Source organism: Budorcas taxicolor, chromosome 16 (assembly GCF_023091745.1).
Source record: "Budorcas taxicolor isolate Tak-1 chromosome 16, Takin1.1, whole genome shotgun sequence".
Taxonomy (NCBI): Eukaryota; Metazoa; Chordata; class Mammalia; order Artiodactyla; family Bovidae; genus Budorcas; species Budorcas taxicolor.
The window spans coordinates 44716837-44743909 of NC_068925.1; the positions used below are offsets into that span (position 1 = coordinate 44716837).

General features: G+C 59.6%; 1 protein-coding gene across 2 annotated transcripts; it reads right to left on the reverse strand.

Moving 5' to 3' along the window:
* Positions 1–386: 386 nt before the first annotated feature.
* TMEM201 (transmembrane protein 201) lies at positions 387–23883 on the reverse strand. Of its 2 annotated transcripts, none has more exons than XM_052654170.1 (11): positions 23678–23883; positions 16980–17100; positions 16448–16639; positions 15152–15328; positions 13612–13964; positions 12982–13185; positions 7317–7570; positions 5245–5316; positions 4335–4634; positions 3448–3582; positions 387–2343 (listed from the first exon to the last, which is right to left on the reverse strand). In XM_052654170.1, the coding sequence occupies exons 1-11, from the start codon at positions 23788–23790 to the stop codon at positions 2246–2248; spliced, it is 2019 nt and encodes a 672-aa protein (XP_052510130.1). In that variant the 5' UTR covers positions 23791–23883; the 3' UTR covers positions 387–2245. The 2 variants fall into 2 exon arrangements, with proteins under 2 accessions (XP_052510130.1, XP_052510131.1); XM_052654171.1 differs by lacking the exon at positions 23678–23883 and adding an exon at positions 23256–23434.
* Positions 23884–27073: the final 3190 nt, after the last annotated feature.

Below are 27073 nucleotides of genomic sequence, written 5' to 3' on the forward strand. Positions count from 1 at the left end.
GGTTTGATCTTCTTGCAGTCCAAGGGAGTCTCAAGTCTTCTCTTTCCAACCACAGTTCGAAAGCATCAATCCTTTGGTGCTCAGCCTTCCTAATGGTCCAACTCTCATGTCCATACATGACCACATACTGGAAAGACCACAGCTTTGACTAGACGGACCTTTGTCGGCAAAGTATGTCTCTGTTGATGTCCTGTTCAAATCCCTGAGCCCTTCTGGGAACACAGCCATTGGTACCCACACTCAACACCAGGAGCCCTGGGCCGCTCACCCTGGGCTCTGTACAGAGTGGATATGCCTCCACCCACCCTCCCCCAACACATACACACAACCCTGTCTGGCGCATGAGCAAAGCAAATGAAGACAAGACAGACTGGGGTGTAGTTCAAAGGTTGGTATCTTTTTTGGTTTCCTTTTCTGCTTTTGTAAAGAAAAATAAGGTTGTGTTTTTATTTGAAAGAAAACATAAGTCAGGCCCCTCCTGGCCCAGCCTCTCCCCTGCCCCTGGGGGGCACTGGGACCACAGGCCCTGGGCAGGAGGGGCCTGGCTGGCCAGGGTGAAAGAGGGCTGGGCACTCGGTTGGAGCTTCCTCAGAGCCAAAGAAGAAGGGCATTCGGGAATGGAGTTTGGCTTGGTTAGGCAAAAAGTAAAATTAAAAAACTCGACACACATGCCCACTGTACAGATGGGGGCCAAGAGGCATCACCTCCAAGTTGGAACCATCTCTGGCAGTTGGAGTCAGGGGCCTGGCGTGGCCCCTGGCCCCCAATTCCCCGTGTTCCGGGGTGGGGGGCAGGGCAGGAAACAGTAGCTCTCAGGAGTGGGGGAAGTCAGAGCAAGCTCCTTCCCCACATGGTAAAAAAAGAAAAAAATTACTAAAAAAGCACCCGAAGCTTAAAAAAACTAAACCTCCCTGGCAGGGAGGATTGGGGGCATCCTGCTTAGGAGCGGAATGCCTGACCTGGCAAAAATGTGTAGAAAAATAAAATTAAACTTTATCCCTGAATGACAGAGTGAAGACCCTTCCTCTGCCCTCACGACCCTCCCCCTAAGGAGACTCAGAGTTCACCGAGTGGCACAAACGTGCACGGACACACGTAGGAGTGTGCACGCATGCACGCCGCCCCACACCTGCGTCCAGAGCCTGGGGCAGTGGCGTGGGGATCCTGACTCCTGCAGGCAGTCTTCTCATTCCTCACAGCACCGTGAGGGTCCCTGTGCCTGACTTTCCAGGGCAGGATGGGACTCCAGCCCAAGGTCAGGGTGCTGGATGGGGGACAAACCCACAGTATCAGTTGGAAGGGCAGTGGCAGGACCGAGGGGTTTCGGGTAGGAAGCAGGCCAGCCACGGTGGCCTGGAGACAGAAGTCACACTGAGCCCACTGCGACCGCAGAACGCCTAGAGGAGCCGAATTCACGGCAGGATGGGGGCAGGGGTCCAGGGTCCTCAGAGACCTGCGGGCAGAGGGGCCCAACAAAGCCCCTGAGGGCAGTGCATGAGGGAGGGGCCTGGAGACAGGGTGGCCCTGGGTAGTGTTCTCAGGGTGGCCGGGCTGCTGCCTGGGAAGGTCACCAGAGGTAATAAAATGGGGGTGCAGCAGGGAGAAGGGAGCTTGCAGGGGTGCTTACACTAGTCCAGCTGGGCCCCAGAGACCCAGGAACTCTGAAGAGCCCCGGGCAGGAAACTCACTGCCCACCCGGGAGAGCGAGGGCAGGCCTAGCCCACGGCATGGTGCAGGACAAGGGCAGATGGCGCCGGTCCTCATGGGGGTGTCCACGGGGCTTTACCTTCCACCTGACCGGGTCAGCGAGTACAGTACAAAGAGGTGATCACAGCCCGGGGACGCGGGGGTGGGGGGCAGCCCAGCTCCTGCTCCCCTCACAGTAGTAGTGGCATTCCTGCCAGGCAGGGCTGGACGGTAGGGAGGGGACCCCAGAGTCACGCAGCCCCTCCGGGATCTCTGGCTTGGAGATCAGAGTGTCAGCACCAAACGCACAACTGATACCAGCCAAGGAAGAGGGCGGGGAGGAGTGCGCCCCCGAGACCACGCCCAGGCTTGCAGTCTTTTAGGTGGGGGAAGGCGGCGGGGAACAGGACTCCCTTCGGAGGCGAGGTCAAGGGCCCTGGAGAAGAGGGCGGAGGCGGCGGGCCCTCTGGAAGGGCCAAGGCCGGCAGTGGTGGAAGCGGCATGCACCTGGGCGCACCCTCCGAGGTTCTCCGGGTGCCAGGAGGCTGCGGACCACGGGTCAGCGCAGGCTCTGGTACAGGTAGGCCGAGGTGAAGAGGGCGTTGGCGGTCAAGCTCACGGCCAGGAGGCCCCGGATCACGGAGGGGCCAAAACGACCTTCCAAGAGAAAAACCGAGACCAGTGAGCTGAGCGCTGCGGGGTTGAGGCCCCGCCCCCAAAGGGGTGGGCTCCCCTGGGCTAAGGCCCCACCCCCAAGAAGCCTTCCTATCTGAAAAGACCCCAGGAATCTGCTGTCAGTCTAAGTCTTCACTTTTTTTTTTTTTTTTTTTTTTGCACCCTGCAGCTTGTGGGATCTTCCCTGACCAGGAACCTGGCCCTTGGTAATGAGAGCGGAGTCCTAACCACTGGACTGCAGGGGAATTCCCAAGTCCTGACTCCTTGAAGGTGCCTCCCTTCCTGACCCTGCTCCACCAGGCAGGTACCTGGCTAGGGCAGTAACACCTGTACCTTGCCATGGGGACACCAACTTTACAGTCAGGACAGGAGGAGGCCCCTGCCCAGGCCTCAAGGTAATAAGCTGCTGACTCGGCCCCCCCACCCCAAGTTGATGCTGCTGGGTCATGTCCCAGACTCCACATGATCTGGGGGCAGCCCCCATTTCCGGTCACCCCAAAAGGACTGTTTCAGGAAAATCCTTGCTCAATACACAAGGCTTCCACATGCCCCGGGGGAGTGTCAGGACCTGATCACTGGGCTTTACCCAGAACCCCGATTCAGGCTCACAGCCCACCCCGAGCTCGCAAGCTGAGAAGCCTGGGTTTGAACCCAGGCAAAATGCTGCCCAGCACGGCCTGCAGCCTCCGCACTGGCCGCCAGCGTGCGCAGGCCAACACCCCCCCTGGGGAAGTTTATGGAACGGTGACAGTGTTCTGTACCCGCTGTCCTCCTGAGCAGCTGCGGGCCACACGTGGCCTTGGGACACCTGCTATGTGGCTGGTACAGCCGGGCAGTCAGATTCTTATTCTGATTACACCATAACTGTTAGACTTAAGCAGCCACCTGAGGCCAGAGGCCCCTGTGACAGCGCAGGCGCAGACCCTTCTTAACTGAGCCACAGGGGGCACAGCAGGTGCGAGGGGCATCAAACCACCCTCTGCCACCCAAGGGCCCTTGAGGGGCTGTTCTCTGACAGACAGGAGGGGACAGTGGCTGCAGACCCATGGCCCTGCCCTCTTCCCGCACACTCCACAGGGCGCAGACCTCGCCAACTGGTGGGCTCCTCGGCGCACCCTCGGGTGGTGGTGTCCACCACACAGGAGGACTGGGATGAGTCGTCCTCTTTCTTGATGGAGTGGCTGCTGCAGCTGCTGCCCCCTTCCGGTACTGACTTCGTGTCTGCAGGGAGAAGGGGCGTTTCAGTGGGAGCTCGGAGCACACCCCCAGGGACAGATGTGGGCAGCTCCACCTCCAATCCCAGGATGGTCCATGAATGCGGCCAGTGGCCATCAGCTTTGCTGGTCCCAACTTGCTTGGCCTGCCCTGGACAGTGGGTGGCCAGCTCCTCATTCAGGTCCTGTCTGCGTAGCTGCCGGGAAGGGAGCTGGCTTTGGGTCAGGAGCTGCAAACTCAAACGCCACTAGGTGTGGAAGACGATGCCACAAGCAGGGCTGTGGAGGGGCAGAGGCTGGGGCGAGGGACCTCAGCCTGCCCTTCTACCTATCCAGCCTGGTGTGGCCAGATCTTCTGATGTCATGAGAGACACAGGAAATCCACAGGTTCATGGGAAACGTCTAGATGTTAAATGTTGAGGCCTAAGTTAAAACGTTCTAGAATGCTTTGTAGAAAAACAGCATTTGAACAAAATAAAAAACATCTGCAGCCTGATGCACGGGACAGAGGATCCTCCAAGTCAATTGCAAAAGAAGGAAATAAAAGCAGCCAACTAGGGGCAAGGTCCTGAAGGGTTCAAGGTCACCAGAAGCCAGGCTGGAGGGTGTCTGGACTTGGGAGAGTAGCCACAGTAAGGTAAGAGCCAGGACAGGCCCTGAGCAACCTCTTGATGGTGTCCCCACCACTGCACACTGACTGGAGGCCTCCCATGGCCTGTGGGGCTCTCCCATCTCCAGGGTGAGTTCAGAGGGCCGTACCCGCCGTGTGCTTTGTGTCCCACGCGGGCTGCTTCTGTGGGGCTGGGGGTGACTCGACGGTGTAGAGGCTGCCGTTGTGGGGTGAGTGTTCGTCGGAGCTGCTGGGGGTATGTGGGGCGTCCCCAGGGGGCGACGGGAACAGCAGCAGTTTCTGCCCCTTCAGGTTGAGCCGGGCCGGGCTGATGAGGGGCCGGCGGTGGCGCAGGGAGCCGGCACTGGAGGCCACCGAGCCGGCCACAGAGGGCGCCGGGGAAGGGACCGGGGAGGAGGGGCAGCTGCCTGACAGCAGAGAGTAGTAATCTGGAGGTGGGAGGAAGGCAGAGATGACAACATTGTGAGTGCTCGCTCTGCTTACAGGAGCGCCTATTCTGATCTGTTGCTTTCTCGTCTACCAACCAAGCGAGAAAGGCAAGGCTGGGCCTAGACTGCTGGGCACAGGGGGGCCTGCTGGGAACTGTGGGAGGAGGCACCCAGGGAGGGAAAAAGGATCACAGAGCCTCAGCGATGCCCCTTCTGCCTCTCTCCAATTTCTGTCCAAATCTCTGCTACCTCCCTCAGCTGAGAACAAGGCCTGGGGAGAAAGAAACCCTGGAGACCCGGGCTCAGCTAACCTGGGCCCTGCTCATTTCCAAGTGCCACCTCCACGTGTCACCACTGTAAGGACGACGGCACCAGAGCTAGTCCCAGAAACTGGTGCCCATTTCACAGAAGAGAAAAATGAGGCACAGGGGTGTCAGGCCCTTGCCCAGGACTGCATGGCTGGGAGGACGGGGGCTGGGATTTGAACAGAATCCCCTCCAGGGGCCTGTCCACCGCCCCGCCCTGCACACGTGCTCTGGAAACCCCGGCTTGCACACTGCCCGCCTGAGCCAGCTTCCCGTCACTCCCCTTGGTGCTCTGTCCTTCTTACCTGAAACTGAGGCCTCCCCAGGTCGGGACACCTGAGATGGAGGGCGGCTCCCGCTGAACAGGTACCCTGAGTCTGCAGACAGGAAGGCAACACAGGTCCCTGGGGAGATGGCCCGTCTCCAACCCCCTCCCCGAGGCATGGCTCCTCTGCGTCACCCCACATCCTGTGTCCTCAAGGGCAGGTCCCCGCTTCTCAAATAAGGAAACTGGAACCCACGCAGGCCACACGGGAGGCTGGGCCTGGCGCCTGCCCTGTGCCCTTCTTTTCTCCAGCCATCTTGAGTCCCGCCTCCTCCGCTAACCTGGCGGGTGCAGGGGAGGGGCCTTCCTGCCTGGTGTGAGCTGCAGGGAGCCGGGGTGAGGCCTGCAGCAGGAGCTGCAGAGGCAGGTAGAGCTGGGCAAGATGGATCCTAGGCCGCCAGGCCGCCTGACATCTGAGCCAAGGGCTGGCCCCAGCGATGGTGACTGGTTCCCAGCCCTCACATGTCATTCTGAGACCAACCTGTGTCCCACAGCACCACCCTGGGCCCTTGGGGCAGGAGGCCTCCTGAGCCCTCACCTCAGGCCTCCCACGGCAGCAAAGAGACAGCCTGTGGACACAGCAGGCAGGGGCCAGACCCGTGCCGTCCAGCAATGGCTCCAGAGCGTGGGTCCCTGCCCCGACCCTGGAGGCTCTGCAGAGAACACTGTCTGCGGATGGGCCCAGAGGCTGGGTCCCCAGGTTCCCAGCTCCAGGGTCTTCCTGTCCACTCTGCTCCCCTCTGTCCCAGCTCCAGGGACTGTTCACAGAGGCCCCCCAGGGCCCCATCCATCAGCCCCAGGTCTGAGCAGGGCCTGAGCTGAGACTCACCTGCTCAGGGAACTCTGCTGAATAACCATTACCAGACGAGGCCCTTCTCCCAGCAACATGGCTCACATCAGGTGACATGGAAATGCCTGGAGTCCAGATCTCAGAACTACTCACGGCTCACTCTGACCCCATCAATCCCACCCTGCAGGCCTCAAGCACTACCCACCGCTTGGCTCACGGTGTATCCAGCAGTGTGACCCACCCGCTACCTAGGAGGACGCTGGACTGCACACAGGGTGAGAAGACGCCTGGGCTCAAACCCCAGGTCTTGGCAGCTGCAGCTGCTGGACAAGTTATGGGGAGAACAGGCCCAGGGGATGTCGGGCTGGGCAGGGGGAGCCCCCACGTGGGGGAACTGCTGAAGGGCTTCAGAGAGACACTACATGTCCGAAAGCCCAGCTTAACCAAGATGCTGCCCACGTTCCTGGAAGCTGGATCCTGCCACACCGCCCTGCCTGTCAGGTCATCCCCCATAGGATAAAGCAAACCCCGTGGGCACCAGGCAGCCTCCCTAAATGAGGAGGGTCATTAAAGAAGACCCAGCAGGGCCCCTGGAAAGATCCTGCTGGGGAAGAGGGATGAGACAAAGCTTCTTGCGGTGGGGACCACATGCTGGTCCCACCAGGGCTCCATGAACATGACAGGCTTGAACCAAATCCCTGGGCACTGGACCACAGAGGCTGGGGGCAAATTTTCCAGCCCCCAGGGTCTCAGGGGCTTCCCAGGTGGCTCAGTGGTAAACAATTTGCCTGCAAATTGCAGGAGACGCAGGAGACCCTGGGTTCTATTCCTGGATGGGGAAGATCCCCGGGAGGAGGAAGTGGCAACCCAGTACAATATTCCTGCCTGAAAAATTCCATGGACAGAAGAATCTGGCAGGTTACAGTCTACGGGGTCACAAAAGAGTCAGATGTGACAGCACACACATACACAGGATCACAAAACAGCAATAATAGTAAGAGCTGTGACACCTAAGCGCTTTGAATCCGTCACCTGGCTTACCCTTCACACGGGGTCGGTTCCACGATTGGCCTCATTTGCTTTTTGTGGGAAACTGAGGCTCAGAATGGTTAAGCCCCTCGGCTCAGGCAGTTACTGAGTAGACACACCAGGGTTTGAACCCAGTTCCACCAACTCTACAGCAGGACCACCACCCCCACCTCGAGCTCAGCTAGGTGCCCCGAACCCCGCACTGCCCGCCAATGCCTTTTAGTGCCACTTACCTGTTCGTGTCAGAGAGGGGATGGTTCCCAGCGAGAGGGCCCGGCTGAGGCGGCCAGGCAGCGAGGAGGGCGAGGCCCGGCGGGGGGACTGGAACAGCTGTTGGTTGGTGATCGGCAGGAAGCCCGGCGGGGAGGGGACGAACAAAGATGGCGAGGGGCCCGTGATGCTCAGGCTTGGGCAGGGGGAGGTCAGGCTGGGGCCAGTCAGGCTGGGGCCAGTGGGGAAGAGGCCGACGGAGTCTCCTGGGAAGCACCTATGAGAGAGCCCGGTGGGGCGTGGGAGAGAGGAGCAGGTCAGCCCCGGGGGGCTCTGGAGCAGGGCCTCCACCTCGGTCGGCCCCTCCCCTCCCCCACAGTGCAAGGTGGGGCCCGAGTTGGGGTCCCAGAGGAGGCGTGTGTTAGTTGCAGCAGAAAAGCGGTCCGACCACATTCACGCCATTAGGAGCGGGTGGCTGGGAGGTGCTGGCGTGACCCACCCCTCCCTGCATGCCCCCTCCGATCCCCCTCAGCCTCACAGCAAACTAGGCCTACTACGAGTCTCGGTATTAAAGTGACACTGTCGCCCTCGCCAACCTCACGCCAACCCTTCACCTCGAAGCAGAAACGCCCAGTCCTGCGCCGGGCGCTCAACTGGGCCGCTTCCTGCTTGGTGCCCAGAGCCTCCTCACAGTGGCCGAGCTCAGGGAGCCCCTACTCCCCCGGGCCGGACCCTGGGAGTCCCACTGCTGCTGCTCTCTAGTCTCAGACACCAGACACTCCACTAAAGCCCCTGGCAGAGCAGAGGGGGAGGCAGCCAGGCTTGGGGATCTCCGGGAAGAGGCTCTGGCAGGACACTTAGAAAGAGCCGTGAGCGATCGCGAGGCTGTCCGCAGACGGAAGGTGACAGTGTCTCTTTAAGTTGAGCGCGGTACAGATCACACCACACGACCCAGTGGCCCCAAGCCAGAATGTCAACCATGCTTCTGATTAAGGCAACTGATTACAGAGTGGGAGGGGGCAGAGGCAGTTAATAAGGGATTAGTCCGCCGTGTGGACGGAGCTGCAGAGGTCCAGCCTTACCTCAGTCCCAAGGGACAACTGAGCCCAAGGACAATGTGCCGACGGACGGGCAGGTTGGCTCAGGCCCTGCAGCAGAGCTGGGGGCTGGCTAAGGCGCCCACCCCAGCTGCACACCTGGGGTGCCGCTGGCCAAGCTTCAGTCTACTGATCTCCCTGGTTTTCACCCCTTCCCCTCATTTTAAATAACTTCTAAGAGGGTGGGTCAGCTGATACTGGCCCGGAGAATCACGTGACCTTTTTATTGCCTTTCTAAGTACCAGGAGGCCACCTGGACTTTGGAACCAAAGGTGGGCCCAGTGTTTGCGGGACATGGGGAAATCAAGGCTGTGGAACCTATCAAGCAAATCTATAAAGGACTCTGGGCACCTGGCTGGCTGGCCCCAGGCTGGACGCACCTACATTCCACCCAAGGACCCGTTCTGCCCAGAGTGACCCCTACCTCCTTTCCCTCAAAATACCTGGGGAAGGTTCTGACTCTAAACACAAGACACAGGTTGGTACTGTCATTTTAGAACTATGATGCCATGCAGCAGGACAGTGACGACCTTGGGGAGTGGTCGGAGGTTGGGGGGGGATGCTTGGCACCGAGGGGCAGCGTGGGTGCACTGGGACCCTTGGCTAACTTGCTCCAGTCACACGAAGCCCGGTTCCCTGCACCTATACCCCCAAGACCCCTGGCTGTTGTGTGCAGCGGCAGCCTGAGGGCAGGGTGTGTGGGCCATAGTGGGGAGTGGGGGCGGGGGGGAGGGGGAGATGACCACACACACACACACACACACACACACACACACACACACCCGCCTGAGCCTTTCCAGGGGGCGGCAGCATGTCTGCACACACACACACACGCCTGAGCCTTTCCAGGGGGCGGAAGCATGTCTGCACACACACACACACACACACACACGCACGCACGCACGCACGCACGCACGCACGCCTGAGCCTTTCCAGGGGGCGGCAGCATGTCTGCGCGCGCACACACACACACACACACACACACACACGCACGCACGCCTGAGCCTTTCCAGGGGGCGGCAGCATGTCTGCCTGCCCTGGGCTTCCTGTGCTACCTCACTGGGCAGCCCATGGGCTGGGCCAGGCCAGGCACTGGCCAAAGTACACCGCAAGTAATTGGCAAGCTAAAGCCCAGTCAGGCCATGGGTCTTGGAGGTGGCCAGCTGGGCCTGACCAGCTCCTCCCTGCCAGGTCCTGCTCACACCCGGGGCTGCCCATCTGGCACAGGTGCTCTCCCAATCTCTGATGCAAGTGAGCAACGTGGCACTGAGTGGTTGGGGGGAGGAGGGGACGGTTCTTCAGTCTGACCCTCTTGTTGGGACATGTGATGGCATCACTCAACTAGCAGATCATGTGAAGTGTCAGGCATGAGCCTTTGTCCTGGCTCCACAGAAGACAGTCCTCGGGAGCCTCTGTCAAAGGAGTCCCACCTCCGCCAGGCTCCCGAGCGCTGCACTCAGACCGATGCTTCCTCTTAACAGCCCCCCACCCAGAGACCACCTGCGCCCTCAAAAAGCATCTCAGAGAGGCGTCTGGCCCCGGAACCCAAGCCTGTGTGCCTGCCATGATGGAGGGGGTCTGGGGAAGTGGCGGGCTGCTGGCTGCACTGCACCCCATCTGACACTGAGGGGGGCCTCTTGTTCTCCAACCCCATCCTGGCCCAGGCCGGGAGCAGGGGAGAGAGGACAACACTTAAGGAGCAGCTTAGGGAGACAAGGAAATAAATGTGCCACCCAAGGATGGCGGGCCCTGAGCTGCTCAGGGCCCACGTTGCCAGCTCCCAGTCTTGACTCTGGTGGGCGCTCCCATCCCTCGAAGCCCCCGCCCCTGGCAAAAAAGCCTCTGAAGGAACGAGAAAGAAAAAACAGAAAAGACGTGGTGCCTGATGCCCCCCGGTCAGAGCAGGGCCCCGGAGGCATTTATTGAAAATACAGCATCAAACACACTACATCTAAGGCCAGGAGTTGTGGTTACAGCAATTACAGGGTCACTAGACAGTCATCCACGTCTACACAACAGAAAGCACGGGACTCGGTGACAGTCATAGGCAAAGGGGACACTGGCCTCTCCCGGGGCTCCTGGGTAAGCATTATGAGGGAGCCTACTTGGCCTGGGGTGGGGGGAGAAGATGGTCCCACACCCCCACCCCTCATTCTGCAGGGTCTGGAGGTGGTCCCCAGTGGAGGGGAGAGAGAGCCAATACACTCCCAGGGAATGAGCCACGGACCCAGTGGTGCCCGCACTTCCTCAGCTGTCGCCAGTAACGTCGGAAGGTGCTGAAATATGCTCCACGTAATGGAATTTGAAGGGATAGATGCGTGGTTTTAAAAATCACACAAACTCTAAAAATGCCAGGAAGCCTTCCTTCGATGAGGTCCATCTCGCGACACGGGGGTGTCTTTCCGTCCCCGCCCACTAGAGGGCAAGAGAGATGTCTGCTCAGCAGGCTCCTGGCCAGCGTGAGAGCTGGTTACGGTTATTATAAATAATTTAACTTAAATACACGCGTACACACAGATGTCCTGCTTCTACTCAATGCCAAGAAAAGCGATAATTAGCACCATGCTGCCAGTTTCCTTGAGAACAGGGGATTCCAGAGACCAGGGGACAGACAGCCAACAGACACGGGTTCCCCGATTGGCTCCCGCCGCCCCTCTCCGGGAGACTGGCTCACAGAGGCGAGGGACAGGCCGGCCACCCCACTCCTCCACCTTGTCAGTGCTCTTCCACCTCACCCTCCACCCAGAGCAAGCTGGGCCCAGCTCCTGACTCACCCAGCTCTCCGCCCATGTATCAGGGTGCAGCGCCACCCAATACACAGGTGGGCGGGTGGGCTGGCTTCTCAGGACCCCGAGAACGGAAGGATGGTGGGGATCGGGCCTGAGCTGGGCACTCTTCACTCACCCTGTAGGCTCAGTGAGGTGACAGCCCTTTTCCAAGTGTCACCCTCGCACATGTGACTGGCTCGTGCAGTTCCCCAGGTCCATACCTGGAGCGGGGTTCGTGCTTACCACGATTAGAGTAGGACACGAGGCCCTGCAGGGGTGCGCAGCCTTGCTCTACCCTCTGCCACGGCCCTGGAAGGCAGCCCCCAGGCTGAGAACAGCCTCCAGAGCATGTCCACTCCCACACCAGCACCCCAGGGCCCTGGAGGGGTCCAGCTCTCATTGTACAGATGGCGCACAGGACGGGGTGGTGGGGTCTGGCAGGCCAAGGCCCTGTGGACTCTGCAGCTGCCCCACGGGGAGGTGGAAAGCAGGAGCCTCCCCATGGGGCTCCAGAGGCCAGGAGGAAAGTGGTGACAAGCCAAAGAGGGACAAGGGACAAGGACCCAGTGTCATGGGCCTGCGTGTCCCTTGGGCCCCTTACCCAGTGCTAACTTCGGGCAGTTAGAACTTTTTCTGGGCATAATAATGGAGGTGGGGTTTGGGGAGGAAACTGGGGACATCCTGGCACGGAGGGAGGGGGGCAGGGCCCCGCTACCTGCCAATCAGAGCCACCTTGGCCCGGGAAGCCTGAACCCCAGCCCTGCAGGGAGCGAGTGGAGGGCTGGGCTGTAAGGGTTGGGGTCCTGCCTTTCCAGGGCAGAGCCAGGGGCTTCCCAGGAGGGTGGGCAAAGTGTGTGTGCCCCAGTTACACTGTCTGGCTCACAGCGGTGCTGAAAAGATAGGGAAGTAAAGAACGTGTAGCCCTCTCCCCCCACCGTCCTGGGCGATCTCCCACCATGGCCTGGCTGTTAGGAGAAACCTGCTGGCCACGGGGAGAAGCACGATTTTCTACCCTCCACCTCCACACGGGCCTCGCCCCAAACTCATGGTCAAGGCCAGTCTGGGTCTAAGAACTGCATTCTCCATCCCTGGGGAAGGAGGCTGAGGGATAACGGGCTCTCAGAGCAGGGAACCCAGGGGGTCAGCCCTGCCTCCTCCTGGTTTCATGAGCTCTGGGGGGGCTGTCTGGACAACAGGTAGGACCAAAAAGACAGACCAGAGAAATGAGGGTGGGACGAGGTTGGGGGCTCTGCTTGGCCCTGACTCAGCAGCACCTGCCCACACCTAGCAGCCCGAGTGGTCAGGCCATGCGGCGAGGGCCCAGCCTGTAGCCACCATCGCCAGCCCGTGTTGGTGGCTCAGAGACGGGCCAAGGTGAGAGAAGAAGCAGAGAGCAGGCCTGTACCCCTCTTCTGATGGTGTCAGCGCCAGGAAAGGGGCCATGGCCAGTGTGGGGGTGCCTGAGCTGCCGGTGGAAGCCACAGGGCAGAGGCAGGCAGTATGGGTGCTGCCCTGTTCTGGTCTCAGAGCAGTGGCGGTGGGGTCTTTGGCCAGAAAGGTGGCGGCAGTGGTGACCAGCTAGAAAGCACTTGGGGGTGCTGGGTGGGGGGTGGCTTGGTGGAGCCAGAAAGGAATGGGGGGCCTGACTCCTAGGGGAAGTGGAGGGGCTGGGCCAGGACCCTAAGGTGGGGGGTGGGGGGTGGGGAGGGAGTGAGGCAGGTAAGAAAGAAGCAAGACAGAGGTGCCCTGTCCGGGCTGCGGGCAAAGCCCGGGGCCTGTTGGTCCGTCTGTCCTCCCCCCACAGTCACTGCTGCTTCTCTGACCTTCGGGGCCGGAACCTCCGTGGGCCTGTCGCCTTCCTCGTGGCCACGGCTGCCGTGAAGCCCACCAGGCAGCACAGGGACGTGGTGCTGAACTTGAGCGTGTCCAGCCAGCTGGGTGAGGCGGCCTGCAGGTACTGCTCAGCCAGATGCAGCCCCAGCAGCAGGGCCCACAGCCCGGTGGAGAAGGCGTCGATCCTCCGGAGCCTGTGGGGAGAGTGGGAGTGAGGGCCCATGATGGGGGTGAGGCCCCTCCTGGCCCCCACCTCCTGCCTCCTCCATTCACCCCGGCCCTGCTCAGAGGAGAGCACTGAGGGCCTAAGCAGAGCATGGGGCTCTGAATGCCGCTTCCAACACTTCCTCACCCCCTGGCTCTGAGTCAGTGTTTCTGAGCCTCGGTGTTCTAGTCTGTACAATGGGGCAAGAAAAACACCCTCAGAGCTGCGGTGAGAGGGAGGGGATGCCGTTCGGTACAGGGTCTGCATCTGCACAGGCAAGCACTACACCCTGTGAGCTAGGTCACCATTGCCCGACTGAGGTGAGGAGCCTGGGGTGGGGAGAGGACACAGTGTGGCCCCCAGGGCCCCTGCCTCCGCTGAGCTTCCTCCCACTGCGTCCCTGCCCCTCACGCACCTGAGGCGGCCGGCCAGCAGCATGGCCAGCAGGCAGGTGAGCAGACCCAGTGCCACGACGCCCATCTGGTGGCTCTGCCCGAAGGCCCAGGCCTCACGCAGCTTCTCGGCCACGTGCTCGGGCAGCAGGCCCAGCAGCTGCCGCCAGCCCTCAGCCCCGGTGGCTGTTCCGTTGTCTGGTGGGGCCGAGCCATTGCTACCAGGTGGCAGGGTCGGGGGCAGCGGGGCTCCCGGGGCAAAGGGGTTGCTGGTGCCGTAAAGCGCGGTGGTCAGCAGGAAGGCACAGGCCAGGAAGGCGAGGGCCCGGAGCACAATGACCTGCGCTGGGGCCTTCACCGCAGACACGCAGAAGCTCTGAGAGAGGGAGAGGGAGAGGCAGGTCAGTGACAGGACCAGAGCCACCAACAGCCCTCTGGGTGCCCGCTCTGTGCACGGGGGTCTGGCCAGGGGCCCCCAGCACTCACAGAAGAACCCCCAGTGATCAGAGGTGCCCTAAATTCTCACGCACTCTTGGCTTCGTTTCTGGCTCACCCCTGGGTCCCATCAACCTGTCTCGTTTCTGGGCCTCACTCCACTGCGAGCTACTGTGGGCGGGAGGACCGTGCTGCCACAGTCTCTACAGTAATCCTTCTGATCCGATGGTGACCTCTTCTTTCAAACACATTTCCCAATCATTTCCAAGTTATCGTAAGAAACTCCTGCTGTGTGGTTTTAACTAGAATTTTAATGAATATACACACAACTCTGGTCAAAGTTAGAAAATACCCGTTATTAACTTTGTTAACTTAGGCCCATAGCTGTCCCTCTGAAACTATCACTATGTTGTTAATTGGCTATGCTCCAACATAAAATACAAAGTTAAAAAGGAAGAAAAAACAGTAAGTTGTTCAGTGTGAAAAACAGCGGAGGAGAGGAAAGCAAGGGTCAGCACAGCTCTCTGTGCAAACAGGCGTGCGGGCCAGTGGTCAGGGGCCTGGCTGCAGACCGGAAATCTCATACCAGCTGGTTGGCCAGACGGCCACCACCAGGTAGGCACCTCTGGAGACCCCGGGCTTGGGGAGAATGGTTTCTACTTCTAAATCCATCTGCTCCTATATCACATTTTTTTATGCCAGGACACTCTAGCACCTGAGCACAGTGACAGAAACTAATGATGGTTTTAGCCAGCTGGTCCAAGGTTCAAACCCCAGGGAGGCTGCACACTAGGCCCTCTCCCTGAGACTGAACCTCCCTGCCTGGTTTCCAGGGTACCTCGGAGAGCACCCACTACAAAGGTGCTGGAGGAATCCCCAGAGGTGCTGGGAGGTGCCCAGGCTCTGGAGGGCAGCCCAGAAATCCTGGCCACGCACGCAAATGACACACATTCTCCTTGGGACCCCCCCACTCCACTCTGAGTTGGGGCACAGGTTGGGAGGCGGCCCCACAGGAAGGTGGCTGCCCCAGGGGAAGGGCCTGGCTCTGAAGAGCTGCCCCCCGTCACTGGCCCGCCCTCTGGGAATGGGTCTCCGGCACAGACTCGGGGGCTGGGAGGCCCCTCGCACCTGCATGTAGGTCTGGTCTGCCTCCCGGCGCTTGAACTGGTGGCTGAGCAGCAGGGCGCGGAGCTGGCGGTTCTGGTGCTTGATGTAGTGCTCCACGGCCGCCTGGCACGGCCGGCACAGCTTGTACATCTGCTCCAGGTGGTGCCGGTACACCTCGATCTCCTCGTCGTACCTGCCCTGTGGAGGGGGCACAGGCTCAGGGCCCCGGGGGTGACCATGTGCAAGTCATCCCTGTTCTGCACCTGCTTCCTCGGGGGCTCGACAGGACCAACGGCCTGGGAAGAGGGGCCACCCACAGCCCTGGACACAGCAGGGGCCCCAGGGGACATTCCAGCTAGTTCTGTGGCTGCCAAGGACACACCTCGAGGCCAGAGCCTGGCATGTGGCCCTTGCTCAGGCCCTGCTCCCGGACTCCGGACACCACCTGGGCTTGGACAGATGGGCCACCTGGAGGTAGACCTGCCTCCCCACTGAAGCCCAGTGGCCCAGGAAACACGAGAAAGCCCCTGGCCAGGTCAGGGCCTCAGCAGGAACTGAAGGGCCTCTGCACTTCAGCAACAGCCCAGGAAACGCGAGGCCCACCCTTCCTTCCCCATGAGATGCAGCACACCCCTCCCTGTTTGCAGGGGAGCCAGACATTTCAGTCTGCAGGGGCAGGAGGGTCCTGGTTTGGTCTCTTGCTAGGAGCGAACGTGCCAGAAACCTGCCCTGGATGCCCCGTCACACGTGCCTGCCCTCCTCTTGGCAGCCTTCCCAGTTTTCTCCTCCCAGCCCCAGCTCACCTCTATTTTCTCCCTCCCCACCTCCCTCCCAGACTGGGCCTTGGGGAAAGTCAGGGTCTCTGGGCTTCAGCAAGCATTGTCTCTTGACGTCACGGAACCCCCAGACTAGGAGAGGAGAGATGGGCTAGACGACAAGGCTGCTGGCCTCCATGTGGACCCAGGAGGCAAAGGGCTGACATCCAGCCTCTGGGCAGCACCCGCCTCCCCTCGCCCTCCACGAGCCAGCTGCCCACCAGGCAGTGGGCTAGACGGACTCAGAGGGACACAGACAGGATGGACCCAACAGGGCCCCGAGCTGGAGCCCAAGGACCCTGCCTTCCCTTGCCCAGGGACAAATCCCTCTGGACTGGCAGGTGCTCCTAGGCCTGGGGCCCCCACAGCAGTGACAACGAGACAGGAAGTGTGAGAAGCGCCTGGCTGAGATCACACACCGGAATGCAGGCCAGCACGGGCTCCGGGTGAGGAGGGGGCGCCCCTCAGGGGCTCTACTGCCTCCAGCACCCCCCCCACTCACCTCGTCACGTGGTGAGAAGGCGGCCAGCTGCTTGACCTTGGTGGTCTGGTGGTGGCTGCACCTCCGGCACAGCAGCACCTGGCTGCTCACCCACTGCGGGGGGGCGGGGGCGCGGGGGCCAGGCGAGCCGCTCACCACGTGGTTGAGGTGCTCCAGGTACTGTGCGGGGATCGGCTTGTTGTAGTCACCATTCTGAGGGAGGAGGACCTGAGTCAGGGGGAGGCCTCCCCACGGGCAGGAGCCTCCTGCCCCCGCTCAGGCCGGGCGACGGACAGAGGCCCCACATGCAGATACTCCCCCAAGGTGGATCAACACTCCCTCTCTTTACATGCAACACAGAAGCTCTTCTTTCAAAGAACTTCACGGGGAACCCCAGCTCAGGCGAGACACAGAGTCTGAAAAGGCCTGGGTCTGAACATAAACCCGCCTATGTCAGTGCCGTGACTCTGCCCACGTCACCCTGGCTCCCTGAGCCTGTGCGCTGGTCCTCAGAGGAGGCCCTGGATGGTGGCCGGGGCGGGCGGGGGCACACCTCCTGGAAGCCGTTGTACTGCTCGCAGTGGGGGCAGTCCCAGCAGTTGCGGTTCCCGTAGGGCACCACCGTGTCCTGGTTGCAGAACCAACAGTTAACGACGGTGTGTGTCGGCTTCATCCTGCGGACAAGCACAGAGTGGAGTCTCCGGGAGGATGAGAGACCAGGGAGGGTGGGCGGCAAGCAGGGCGGGGGATGCCATGAACCCGTCCATGGGACCTGGGCTTATCCTCAGCCAACCAGGCCAAGCCTCCTTGACCCTGGGGTCAGCTGGAGACGCACCAGGAACCCGGGGCCAGCCAGGCTACAGGCCGACAGGGACCTGGCTCCAAGACCTCCCTCCCTCCCTCCCTGCAAGGCCCACAGACCTGGGCCCATTCCCAGGCTGCGGAAACGGTGCTCCCTGGGGAATTTCCAGATGGAAGGGGCCTCGGTGCTCACAGAAGCCCCAGGAGAGCCAGGGCCAAGGAGACCAAGGGTGGAGACTGCAGACAGCTGCTCATCCCGGGGCCAGCCCTCCCTGGCTTGGGGACAGGACAGGCTGGCCACAGTGGCCCTTGCCAGGCACACGCGTGGTGACAGGTGGGTGTGCAGGATAATCCCGGCCCAGACACTGAGGGATCTGTGCTTGAGTCCCTTCCATCCATCTCCCTGGCTGTTTGGTGGGTGTGTGTCAGGGGTGGGGGAGGTAAGGACGTGGCAACTGCCAGGGAAACCTCTCCAGTCCCAGAAATCTATGATAACAGGTGCTGGCAGCTCAAGCCTGGGGTCCTGGCCTTGCCACTCCTGTCCCCCTGCTTGCCCCTAGAATCCACCTCCAGCTGTGGGGTTGCTGTCTGGGTCTCTGCTGGGATGGGCAGTCATATCACACGTGGACACCCCTGTTGTCCAGAGGATGGCACAGCCCCAAGCTTCTGGGAGCCAGAGTTCCAGCTCTGCCAATCCCTCCTCTCCCAGCCTTGGCAATCACGTGTTATCAGGGCCCAAAGACACAAGACATGTAAAGGTGCTCTGTAACATAGGGCGCTGGCTCTGGGGTTGTCGGGGGGCCTGGCCCCCTGGAAAGAGAGCTCCTGATTCTGACACTGAGCTGCCTCTTGGCCTTGCCTGTCCATGGACCATCAGGTCACAAGAGTTCTCCAAGCCTCAGTCTTATTACCTATCATCTGCGGACAAGACAAGTGTGGGAAGTGCTTCCAGAGTCTGGCTGACTGCTCAATAAACAGCAGTTTACATGGGGAGGGCAGGGGAGGGGAGGGGCAGGGGAAGAGAGGCGCAAGCCCAGACAGAGGACATGGAACCAGACCCTGCAGGGAAGGGTCCCAGGGTCCACAGCAGGCACCCTGGCTTGCCCCAGCATCATCGAGCTGGAGGGCAAGACTCAGAAATAGCAGTGCTGGGCAACCTGGCCCCGTGGTCACGGTGTGGCCTTCAGGGAAAGTCATTTTTTTATCTGGCTGATGGGGACAGCAACAATCCCTGCTCCAAACAGGGTGCTGAGGGATCGAGTGAGAGAACTGAGGGAAGCGCTGGGCTGGGCAAGTGGTCAGCGGAGGCATTCTGACAGCCTCACTGGCCTTCAGGCCAAGAGCAGTGGAAGGAGGTGCCTAGTGGTATGGGAATCCTCTCTGCCGAGAAGCCGCACTTGGGCGGTTAAGCACTTGGCTTTCTCTCTGTTAATTTGTAACCGCTTTACAGGCTTCTCTGTAATAGTGCACCAAGGGGAGGCGTGTCCAAAGGGGCGATGAGGCAGGCCTAAACACCTCTCTCCCCTGCTCCCCCAGGTCCTGCTGGCCTCATGATGGGCCCCTCTGCCCCCTCCACCCCAGATGCCCACCATACCACACCTGCTACTGGAGAGAAGCCAGCGGAAGAGCTGGCAGCCCACGAATAAAGACAAACAGGAAGTGAAAAAAGATGACCCGTGGTGGGCAACCAGGAACTGAGGCTTTAGGTTTGGGGGGCCAGGCATGAAGCCCCTCCTGCCCAGGAAGTCATCGTTTTTGCCCTCAATCACCAGCTTCGTTGGTGGGGAAGTGAGCCCGGACTGGAAAGGGGTGACCGGGAGGGGAGGGGGGATTAGGCCTGGGCCAGCCCTGGTGGTGCTAGTGGTAAAGAACCTGTCAGCGAACGCAGGAGACGTACGAGACGGGGTTCCATCCCTGGGTCGGACGAGGGGCCTGGAGGAGGGCATGATAACCCACTCCATATTCTTGCCTGGAGAATCCCATGGAGAGAGGAGCCTGGTGGGCTACAGTCCCTAGAGTCACAGAGTCAGACACGAGTGAAGTGACTTAGCACGCACATGCTGAGCCAGCAGCTCTGGCTTGGTAATCCCTGCTCAGGGTTGTGGGGGTGAGGGTCTTCTCTCACAGAGAAGCTGCCGGCCACCCCGGCCAGATGGGTTCCACCTGGTGGGGTGTCATCCCTCACAGCTCCCCTGGGGAGCGCCCTGAAAGCACGCTAAGGCCTGTGAGCGGCAGATGGACCAGCAATGCCAGGTGGGGATGTCAGTTCTCCAAGGACCAACGACGCTCCCACCTGCCCGGAGCTTCACATGCCAGACACGTGGGCGCATGTGACTCACATTCGCGGGCTGCACTTGATGGCTGACCTTGCAGCTCATAGTGTCCACAGCGGCTGGGCGGCCTTGGCCTGTGGGCCTGAACCCACCTCTACCGGGCCTGACGCGGGAGCCAGCTCAGCCCCATCCTGCTCAGGCTAACGCCCCCACCCTGTGCCCCTCCGAACCCCTTGACCTACTTCTCTCCCAAGCCAACCACCTCCGTCCCCAGCGAAGCTCTGGTCAAACCCCTTGTGGTAGACAAGGTCGGAGGGGCCAAGAGAGAGTGACCTCGTGACACAGGCAGGAGCAACTTAGATGGGTCAAGGCCTGGCCACCTCCAGTAGAAGACCAGGCTCCAGAGGATGGGCGGTTGGCTTGGAGGCTCTGGAAGGTGCTTGCCCAGCTCCTGCTGCCTGTGTGCTGAGCTTCTGGGCTCTGCTTGGGTCAGGGGAGGCCTGAGGCAGCCAAGGGTAGGATGGGCCCTGTGGGAGGAACCAGGGGGCAGCTGTGTGTTCCGGAACCATCCCTCCACAGCCCCAAACACACAACGGGAAAAAGATGAACACAGGCCCTAATGATGGTATTGCCTCGTGAGCCCCAAACGTGCACGCTTAGTGATGGCAAAGCGCGTGCCCTGACATCCCACTACGTCCTAAGAGGTCAGGCGGGGGCAGGGGGTCAGTTCCAGCTCACCACTCTGAGGGCTGCAGCTCCATGCCCCTTGGCCCTGGCCCCTGCCGGGGGTGGGCATCAGCGGTGAGCCCAGTGCCGTGTGAGGCGGAGGAGACACTGTGGGCTCAGTCCCTCTTAAGGGTTGGGAGTGGGGGTAGGGGGCTCAGAGTCTGGGGGAGGCCGATGTGTCAAGCAGTCTCCACCACATCAGGCTCTGTGAAGTCCCCCAGGGGGAACCGGGCACACAGCCTGTGACCCGTGTGCTGGTACAGCGGGTCTGGAAGATGGTCTCTGACAGTCAGGCTGGTTCCCTCAGGACTCGAGAGGTCAGCCTCCCAGGTGAGGGGTCCCTGAGGGATCCCACACGCTGCCTTGCTTGCTACTCTGTGCCCTGAGTATTGTGCAATCCACCTGCAAGAATCCAAGGGCCTCCTGCAGGGCAGAGGCACCAGCACCAACGGGCCTCCGGACTGCCCACTCCAGCCTCTAGGCAAAGCACACTTCGGTCCACAGCGGTCCAGCCTACACCAGACAGAAGGCCTGGGTCTGCTCTCAGTGGACGGCCTCCTCAGCATGGCCCGGCTGGAGAGGCACAGGCTGGGCTAGCAAGGCGGCAGAGATGCACGAGGCTCCCCACTCCCGAGCCGGACGCAAGGACAGAACGACGACTGCACAGGGCAGCTGAGACAGACGCCACAGCAGAGAGCCAACGGGCAGAGCGTCAGCCGTCACCCTCAAGGACAGGCCTGCCGGCCAGCAGGGCCCACAGGCAGATGGCCTTCAAACGGCTGGGACTGCCAGGCAAAGGGGCAAGGACCACCCAGTGTAGGTGAGGGGAGCCAGTCTGCATGGCTGCAGGAGAGCATGGTGAGAGGTGTGCAGGAGTGTGGCCAAGGCTCCACTCCTTTACCCGGGAGGCTGCGCCCTCTCGTCTCCAAACACCAGACAGTGGACAATCCAATAACCACGTCTGGGGGCTCCAGCAGCCGTGAGCAGGCTGTGCTGGCAGAAGACGAACATGACGCCCAGCAGCAGAGTCCGGGGGCGGGAGTCTGGGTGAAGTGGGCACAGGAAGCCACCAGGACTGCCCGGGTCCAGGGTGAGCAAGCCCAGTGAAGTATAATCTGGGCTTCCACCTGGCCTCCTGGGTGCAGAGCGGCAGCCAAGGTGCTCAGTGAGGACCGAGGGCATGAGGCTTGGTTAGGAGCTGAAGGGTCGTGGTGTTGCTGGGCAGGAAGCCCGAACTCCTCGGCCTCCATTTTCTCATCTGCTGAGTGGGGCCACCAGCAGCACGCACTGCCCCCCAGGTCCCAGGCAGTCCAGTCAAGAGGACTCCATGGGCAGGAAGCCAGGCTGGCCCTGCCCGAGGCTCTGGGGACCACAGCACTTCAGAGAAGCAGGCTGCTGCCCCTGCTCCCTGGCCAGTCCTCCGTCCCTGTCCCTCTCTGCTGAGCCTGCAAACACCCACCCGGCCAAGTTCACTTCCAAAAACAACTCTCCTCACATGCCCTTTCCAGGGTCATTTAAAACCCGCACTATGGCCAAAGCCATTCCTCACTGTCACCGACCTCCTCCAGGAGGGAGAGGGGCTCAGTCTGGGGGCTCGTCTTGCTTCTGAATCATGACCGTGGCCAATTTATGACCCCAGACAAAAGCCAGCACTCAAGGAGAATACCAGAGTCTCCCGGGAAAGGGCTGTCTTCTTGGCCGATGGGTCCCAGGGCCACATCACGACTCAGGTGTATCACTGGTACCCCCGTGGCTCTCCTCAGAGCAGCTCGCAGGACACTGCACGCAGGTCTCAGGCTCTTGCCTCTGGGAAAGGGAAGGCTGTGGCCGGCAGCCCAGGAGGGGAAGAAATAGGCTCCCCCCACCGCCCCCCCGCGCCCCCCTCCCCACCCCCAGAACAGCTGTAGCGCAAGACGGAGGCACAGTGGGCATATCCAGCTCAAATCCAGCCACACAATACGGGTGGGGGCCACAAAGCCTGGTGGCAGTGCCTGGCCCAGGCTGTGATCTCTCGGCTGACACTTCTTCATTCCATTTCCTGGGAGGCAAACTGGGCTCTGGACACACCTCTGCTGTCAACATTGCTCTGGGAATCTGAGCAAGTGGCAGGCACCTCTGCACCTCAGTACCTTCGTGTATAAAATGACTGATGTGAACCAGCTGATCCTGCAAGCCCCTCCAGCTTCCAAAAACTGGGCAGAAGCCTGGACATGTTGAGATGTGGGCTGTCAGGGGTCCCGCGAGGCCACCCCCTCCGCAGCCTGCCGTTCTGGCTCATCCTGCAGACACAGCTGATGTCCCTCCCACCCCTTCCTCCCCCGGGAAGACTGTGACTCAGTCGCTCTCACATCTTTTCCCCTTGGGTAAGAAGCGGTACATGGTGGCGGCTAAGGAAGAACAGACAAGCCCTCCAGGTTCAAGTCTCAGCTCCCCCGCCTGCTGTTGACTGGCCGTGGGCAAGTTCCTTCGCTTCTCCCACCTAAGAGCTGCGCTTCCAACATCTGCTGCTGAAGCTACAAACCCACCCACCCAGAATGTTCTCACAACCCCACCTTTTTTCCTGTCCCCTGCGAAGGTGGATCAAGTGGGGAGACAGTGGAGATGCCCCTGAGGTCCTCCTGAAGTAAGAGGGCCAGTAAGCTTTTATCCCTGACCACGGAAGCCCATGATAGGCCAGCTCTGCATAGGGGTCAGCAAGGTCTGTGAACCTGGGCCAGGGCAGGGGGCCGCCACTGAACCCACCCAGCAGGAGCCCAGCGCAGTATTTAAACACCCCTAAAGTATGTCATGTCAGGCTTTCCTGCTCTTGGAGCCTCCAGAGCCCAAAGGTTAGGGACGCAGGCTCCACGGTCGGGATGCTTCAGTTCACATCCTGACTCGTCTAATTGATAACAATTTTTGCAGCTCTTTTGTCCCTCCGCTTCTCTAGACATAGCGCGGTTGCGACTGAAATGGGCTTATGTGAGATTACAACAACGCCTGAGGCAGCCTATGCCGCCTCAGGAATCACCGGCTAGTACTCAACCTACCCCAACGTGCTCCCGAGGACCAGGGATCAGGGCTCCTGGCGGAAGAGAGCGCGGCCCGAACCCCGCTCGACTCTGCCGCAGGGGTGGGGGGCCCTGCAGATCCTGCGGTTCGGTCTGCACGGGTCTCCGCGGGGGAGGAAGTTCGTACCCCTCACGCGCCCCACATTCCTGGGCTCCCCCAACCCGCTTCTCCGCCGCTTCCCGACAGAGGAGCCCCAGCCCGGTTTTCTTTCCGGGGGCGGGGCGTGCACGGCGGGTCTCGGCGCGGGGGCTAGCGGGCCGGGCCCCACCGCCACGCCGCGGCCTCGAGGCTGACGGACAAGAAGGTGCCGGGCGGCCAGGGGGCCGGCGCGGGTGGGGGCAGCCGCGGGCGGAGGGCGGGGGCGCGATACTCGCCGGCTGCGTGGGCCGCGCGCACTCACCTCCGCGCGATCCGGTAGAGCAGCACGCCGGCAGCGGCGCACGCCGTAACCCCCAGGCCGCCGGCCAGGCCGGCCGTGGGGCAGCGGGCCAGCAGCGCGCTCACTCCCTCCATGGTTCCCGGCGCGAGCGGTGGGCGGTGGCAGGCGGCGGCGGCGGCAGGGCCGAGGGCCGCGGGTAGGACCCAGAGCGGCGGCGCGCGCCTCCTCCCGCCGTGACCTTCGTCGCTTTGTAGCCGGCGCGGGCCCGCCCCCTGACTCGGCGCGCTCCCGGCGCGCAGCCAATCGGAGCGCGGGGCGAGCCCGGTGGGCGGGGCGCCGGCGGAAGTCGCGGTGTTGGCCCCAGCGCGCCCTCCCGTGGCCGGAGGTGGGACGTGACGCGGAGCCCGGCCCAGCGCTCTTCTGCTCCCGCCTCTCTCACTGGCGCCTTCCGCAAAAGTCCGCCAACTTCAGCATCTCAAGCTAGTGTCTTCCCCTGCTTGTCCTCTTTTCCCAATGCCTTGCCAAACCCGGCCCGTGCGCGCGATGCTGTTTTGCGGCAACTTGGAACTTCTTAAGCTGCTTCCACTGAAGCCACTCCAATGGTCAAAAAATTAGTTTGTAGAAACATGACCCCCGCTCCTTGGATCATGGGACAGACAGCCAACGCTTCGGAACGTAATCCAACTATTAGAATGTCAGAGCTATAGGTATTGTCTTAGAGGGATGAAACACTTTAAAAAAAAGCAACATGCACATTAACTTTAATAATTTATGTTTTAAACTATCATGTGTTGTTGTTCAGTGCTCAGTCATGTCTGCCCCTGCGACCCCGTGGACTGCAGCACACCAGGCTTCCCTGTCCATCACCATCTCCTGGAGTTTGCTCAAAATCATGTCCATCGAGTTGGTGGTGCCACCCAATCATCTTATCCTGTCGTCCCCTTCTCCTTCTGCCTTCAATCTTTCCCAGCATCAGGGTCTTTTCCAATGAGTCAGTTCTTTGCATCAGGTGGCCAAAGTATTGGAGCTTCAGCTTCAGCATCAGTCCTTCCAATGAATATTCAGGACTGATTTCCTTTAGGATCGACTGGTTGGATCTCCTTGCAGTCCAAGGGACTCTCAAGAGTCTTCACCAACACCACAGTTCAAAAGCATCAGTTCTTCAGTGCTCAGCCTTCTGGATGGTCCAACCCTCACATCCATACCTGACTACTGGAAAAACCATAGCTTTGACTATATAGACCTTTGTTGGCAAAGTAATGTTTCTGCTTTTTAATATGCTGTCTAGGTTTGTCATAGCTTTTCTTCCAAGGAGCAAGCATCTTTTAATTTCATGGCTACAGTCTCCATTTGCAGTGATTTTGGAGCCCAAGAAAATAGTCTCTCACGGTTTCCATTCTTTCCCCATCTATTTGCCATGAAGTGATGCCATGATCTTAGTTTTTCGAATGTTTTGAGTTTTAAGTCAGCTTTTCCCCTCTCCTCTTTTGCCTTCATCAAGAGGTTCTTCAGTTCCTCTTCACTTTCTGCCATAAGGGTGGTGTCATCTGCGTACCTGAGATTATTGATATTTCCCCCGGCAATCTTGATTCCAGCTTGTGCTTCATCCTGCCCAGCATTTCACATGAAGTACTCTGTATATAGGTTAAATAAGCAGGGTGACAGTGTATAGCCTTGACATTCTCCTTTCCCAATTTGGAACCAGGCCATTGCTCCATGTCTGGTTCTATGTTTATAGAAACAGATGATTGTTAATACTGAACTGCAGTTACCTGGGAAGGGCATGGTAAAGACGATTCACTTCATGCAAGTGTTTTAGTATTGGTTTGCGCTAAATTACTTCTATAACTAAAAAAAAAAAGGAATGCTTGTATTTAATGATGCAATATCTCAGTGTCACCACAACTATTTATGTTTTGAGGTTAACATTAGAGTCCTTACCGTCCTGGGCTGTACTGGGTGATTTAGCAGCAGTTACCCTTGACTCCTGTTGCAGGTCAATCTGTCCCACATCCTAGATCTGAGCCTTCACCAGGAGTTGCAAAGAGGCAGGGCAGTGAGGAGTCTGGTGGATGCTCCACTGTCTTGAAAGTCTTTCCCACATTTTTGCTTTCACCATAAATCAGTATCAGTGAAACTTCCCTTCAAAATGTGAGACGCTGCATTTAAGCACCATTCTCTTTCCAAGGAAGATTGCTGGCGTGACATTCCCCTCAAAGGAAGGGCTCTGTGATGTATGTGGACAGAAAATGCACCCCATTGCTCTGCCCTGGGCATGACTAGTACAAGCTCATCTTGAACATCATAATCTTTAAGTGAATGGAATGGAACTATCTGCTGGACCTTGACCTCAGAGCCAGATCATCGCCCAGGCTCTGCAGCCCCTTCCACCCGACACGCATCTACTCAACAGGCAGCACAAACCACGAGTGGTCGGTTTACTACTTACCTTGGCAAGCCTCAGTGCCTCTCACATCTGTAAGGTGTCAATGGAACTACACGCCTCACAAGGTTGTCAGAATTAAATCAGAAATTAAGTAGCACCTACTGCTTGGCACAAAAACAGGTAAACAATGGGTAAGCCACGGGACTACTGAAAAATGGTGAAATCTCCATGATTAAGCTTGTGGAGAAGAAAGCAATCAATCATGGGATTTCTCCATTAGCAGCTCAGTGGTATTTCCCACTTTAAAATCCAATAACCCCTTTATAGAGAAAGCATTGCTTTTTTCCTGCTTCTCCTCTCCCTGCTTGTACTTCTGGTATTCAACATTTCTTTCATTTCAATGCCCTGGTGCAGAAACAAGCAGAGAACTAAAGGACGTCAGCTCAACATCAAATTTACCACTTCAAGAATGTGTAAGAATTACCTCCAAAAATTCTCATACCCATCTAGTGGATATTAAGCCAACTTTTTTCTAAAAAAAACTAATTTTGGCTGTGCTAGCTCTTTGTTGCTGCACGGGCTTTGTCTAATTAGGGTGAGTGGGCGGTGCTCTCTGGTTGAGGTGTTCGGGCTTCTCTTGTTGCAGAACAGGGGCTCCAGAGCGCAGGCTCAGTAGGTGTGGCACCCAGACTTAGTTGACCTAAGGCATGTGGAATCCTCCCGGATTAGGGATCAAACCCTACCTCCTGCATTGGCAAGTAGATTCTTAATCACTGGACCACCAGGGAAGTCTGAAACCTAACTTTTAACCTATAAAACTCTTGAGGAAAAATTCAGACTTTCATGCATGCAAAAGGTTTCATTCAAGCTGGTTTGGTCATGTCCAACTCTTCTGCAACCCTGCAGACTGTAGCCTGCCAGGTTCCCCTGTCTGTGGGATTCTCCAGGCAAGAATATTGGAGTGGGCTGCCATTTCCTCCTCCAGGGGGTCTTCCCGACCCAAGGATCGAACCTGCGTCTCCTGCATTGTA